At 36.5% G+C, this 3,686-nt stretch overlaps 1 protein-coding gene across 1 annotated transcript; it reads right to left on the minus strand.

Annotated features, from left to right (window-relative positions):
• Window positions 1–837: 837 nt before the first annotated feature.
• Window positions 838–3,089, minus strand: LOC149159400 (putative LRR receptor-like serine/threonine-protein kinase At1g67720). Its single transcript, XM_089434293.1, has 6 exons — window positions 3,034–3,089; window positions 2,692–2,763; window positions 2,158–2,590; window positions 1,891–2,017; window positions 1,436–1,602; window positions 838–1,044 (listed from the first exon to the last, which is right to left on the minus strand). The coding sequence occupies exons 1-6, from the start codon at window positions 3,087–3,089 to the stop codon at window positions 838–840; spliced, it is 1,062 nt and encodes a 353-aa protein (XP_089290419.1).
• Between the last annotated feature and the right edge of the window lie 597 nt (window positions 3,090–3,686).

The raw sequence follows: 3,686 nt of genomic DNA on the forward strand, positions 1-3,686 counted from the left end.
ATTTTAGTTTACAATATGCAATTCAAACTAGTCAACTAATTAGTGTTTTACTGAAATTATTTGTGGTAGTACTTTTTGATTAAGGATATCATGTCAAGGCCAGGAGATGACCCTGATTGTATCTAGATAAAATCATTTTATGAAGATCTGATTTATCATTTTTATTTTTATTTTTATCATTTCAGTCTTTAATATGCACTTCTAACTATTCAATTGCTTAGTTTTTACTTAAATGGTTTTCCTTAAATTTTGAGAGGTTTTGTTTAAAATTGGATTACAAAACACTTGGATGTATTAAGGTCGACGTGACACACCTGGAAAACTTGGTTAGGAGATGCCATGGTTTCCGATTATTATCACAGCTAACCTTAGATTTAATTTAAGATTTTGGATGTTTGCTCTATAGTATCTTGGTGAAAATTTAGCTAAATTTGTTCTACATAGGAGCTAGTATTCTGCATTATGTGTGCATGCTAATTTTGGTGTTGGTGAAAATTTACCTAAATTCGTTCTACATAGAAGCGGGTATTCTGCATCATATGCGCGCGCTAATTTTGGATTTTCTGTTTTTAATTAGTAAGTACTTTCACTGGTTACATTGTTTTTAGAGCTTTGCAGTTTGACGAAAGGATAATGGAATCTGTAGTATAGTACCTCATGAGACCTTTGAAATTAAAATAATCCTTACTGCTTTGGATTGCTTTCTAGTGAGTGGATGTCAAACTATTTGCACATCGAACTATAGTGTTTAGAAACCACTATACATGTATGGTTTTGTAATCGGATAACAACTGATCTCCTTTCCATCCAGATCCAGAATGTTGCGACCTTATTGAATTACATCTCCTCAAATTTAATAGCCTCCCCCAGCTCTGCAACTACTTCACTGATACTTGGCCTGCAAAACGATTCAGCCTTAACACATCTGATGGCTACATTGGCAACACGTGTGATGGACATTATGTTGTATTTTTCACTCAACTTTTTGTGAATAATCCCTTCTATTTTTCCAGGAATTGCGTCCATCTCCACAAAAGGTGTAGCCTGTAAATAGTAACATCAATATTATCAATATTTTTTATGCATCACAAAACAACTTTAATACTCTTAAAGAATAATGATCAGATTCCTCACCCATTGAATGATGTTTAATTTGTTTAAAGATAGCCTTGCATCTATAGGTTGTCTACCGCATATGATCTCTAACAAAACAACTCCAAAACTATATACGCCACTCTTCTCCGCAACCTTTGAGTGCTAAAGCACCTGTTAAACAGAACCGTAAGAAAATCTAAGCTAAGAATGGCAAGAAAAATGAAAGAGTGAGATTCTAAAACAAATACAATTCCTTCACCATCAATAATAATATTATAAAGAGAGTACAAGTTATGTTTGTGATATACTCTGGATCAAGGTATCCTGCAGTTCCTTTCACCATAGTGGTAACATGAGAAGGCTCCCCATCCTCCTCATCAATCCATATCTTTGAAAGACCAAAGTCAGCAAGTTTTCCTTTTAAATTGCTGTCTAGAAGAATGTTCGCTGTTTTCACATCCCTGTGAATAATTTTGGGGGAGCAAGCTATGTGCATGTATTCCAACCCTTCGAATAAAAATGGAGATATTGTTATGCATTAATTGCCTTTAAGAGATAAAAGTATAAATCTACATAAGACATCTACCGTTGTTTAAATTTTTATAAAGTACATCAGAGAAAAGAGGACACGAAAAAACTACCCTGTGCTGCATCTAAAGCTATTTTCACCCTCGTTTTCCAATTTACTGAATTTAGTTCCGAAGCTGCGTTAGGACCTGGGAAATGAAAATAAGAGCTAAATGAGAATCCTTACCTTTGGACACCATTATATTTACGAGAAAATTATATATTTACCATAAAGGCGATCCCTTAAGGACCCTCCGGACATGTGCTCGTAGATTATCATAAGTTCTTTGGATTCATTACAATAACCCAGTAAAGTCACTAAGTTCTCGTGATAAACTCTGGAAAGAACATCAATCTGTTCATCAAATGAACCCAGAGTCGTAAATTTTACTCTACATGGTTATTCTGAAATATGTTTAAAGACACTACAAGATTGCAGCTAGAAATTGAAGTGTGATACTATGTCCAAATCGAAAAATAGAATCTCATAATTACATTATTTAGGAACTGGTGAACTCCTTGCTTGGAGAACAAGGAGAGAACTTTTACGGCAATAGCCTCTCCTTCCGGCAATTTACCAAAGAACACAGAGCCAAAGCCCCCTTTTCCGATTTTCGCACTAAATTTTTGTGTGGCAGTCATCATCTGATCGAGAGTGAAGGCACAGGACTTTTCTGAATTTGGTACCATATTCGTTGCATCAATCCATTCGTTGGGGGTAAAGTGCACAACATTTTCCACCCCATTGCTTTCAGTTGCTTTCTTTTTCCTATACAGAATAATACCCACTATCAACAATAGTCCGATGATTGGAACTCCACTGAGTGTTATTCCGAGGGCAAGTTGTTCCCTCAATTTCTTGTTTCTAGGATTCGAAGGTTTATGTTCCATTGAATCAAGAATAGATAGGTGGGGATTTCCAGAGTATCTGGTACAGATGAAAGAAAGAGATTTTCAGTCAGATTAATTAGAATTTCAATGGCATTCAAAATGTTGGATGTATATACTATAAAATAGATACTCGATTACTTGAGTGTCGATGAAGGGTTGTGCAGAAGTTGCGGAGGAATTTCACCGCTGAAATTGTTATTCTCTACAAACCTGTAATATTCAGATAAAGATTAAAAATCGATATAAAGTAGAATTTGCATAAGAAAATAGAAGGGAAAAGAAGCCTTACATCTCTTTAAGGTTTTTAAGTTCCCATGACTGTTAGATGGCGACCCCACTCTGACTTGAAAGTCGTCGATGGCGTTGGATTATTTTCACTCATTTTGCTTGATGCTTCACGACAATTTTTTTCCAAGGGATTGCGTACGATTCAAAGCGAGAGTCTCAATATTTCCCTTGACTTCTTATAAAGCGCCCTACCTTGGGACCCAGGCCGACTTGAGAGTCGTCAATGGCGCGCGATAAGCGTCATTCATTATTCCACCCTTTTTTCTTGACATGCAATCTGATGAGCAGAGTTGACCAATTTTCCACAAGGTTTCCAAAATGGGCCCGCCCTCTCCCTCTGCCGGTTAGATCAACGACGAATACACTGGAGCCCCCGCGCCCACGTCGTCGATAGCGTGTGGTGAGGATCATTTGTATCCTGATCTTCAAAATTAAACAGAGTATCCCCAAGTAACCGGGTCTTTGAATTTACCCACATAATCAAAATTGCAAACCTGGCAATCAGGCATGTTCAATTCGCGTGACCAAGTCTCCAGACCACTCGCCTAAAAATAAGGCGATAAAAGGGCTCCCTATGGAACGTCCTGGTCGATCCGTCCTGTAAAGTGTGGACGGTTGAATATAAGTATCATTAATTTAAAATTATTTAATTTCAACTATATAGTAAACGCTAAAAATTAATATACATAAAGATTGATGTTATATCTAACCAGAGTTGATGCTTAGCACACCTCTTATGCAAAATTGCTCCGTGCATTTCTTATGCAATAATTAGCAATTACACTAAAAATTCAATTGTTTAGGCCTTCTCGTGTGGATTTTGCTGGTTATTCCTGAATCATTAC

The sequence above is a fragment of the Pinus tabuliformis genome, chromosome 5_2, assembly GCF_031772625.1.
Source record: "Pinus tabuliformis cultivar Carrire ecotype Pingquan chromosome 5_2, CPIR1, whole genome shotgun sequence".
NCBI classification, from domain to species: domain Eukaryota; kingdom Viridiplantae; phylum Streptophyta; class Pinopsida; order Pinales; family Pinaceae; genus Pinus; species Pinus tabuliformis.

Excerpts from the sequence above, each read along its gene's own strand:
- LOC149159400 (XM_089434293.1), bottom strand. The coding sequence starts at position 3,089 with ATGAATGACGCTTATCGCGCGCCATTGACGACTCTCAAGTCGGCCTGG. Across the intron at positions 1,603-1,890 it reads CTTAAGGGATCGCCTTTATG|GGTTGGAATACATGCACATA; the intron begins GTAAATATATAA and ends TTTTATTCGAAG. Across the intron at positions 1,045-1,435 it reads CTTCTCATGTTACCACTATG|GCTACACCTTTTGTGGAGAT; the intron begins GTGAAAGGAACT and ends TACTATTTACAG.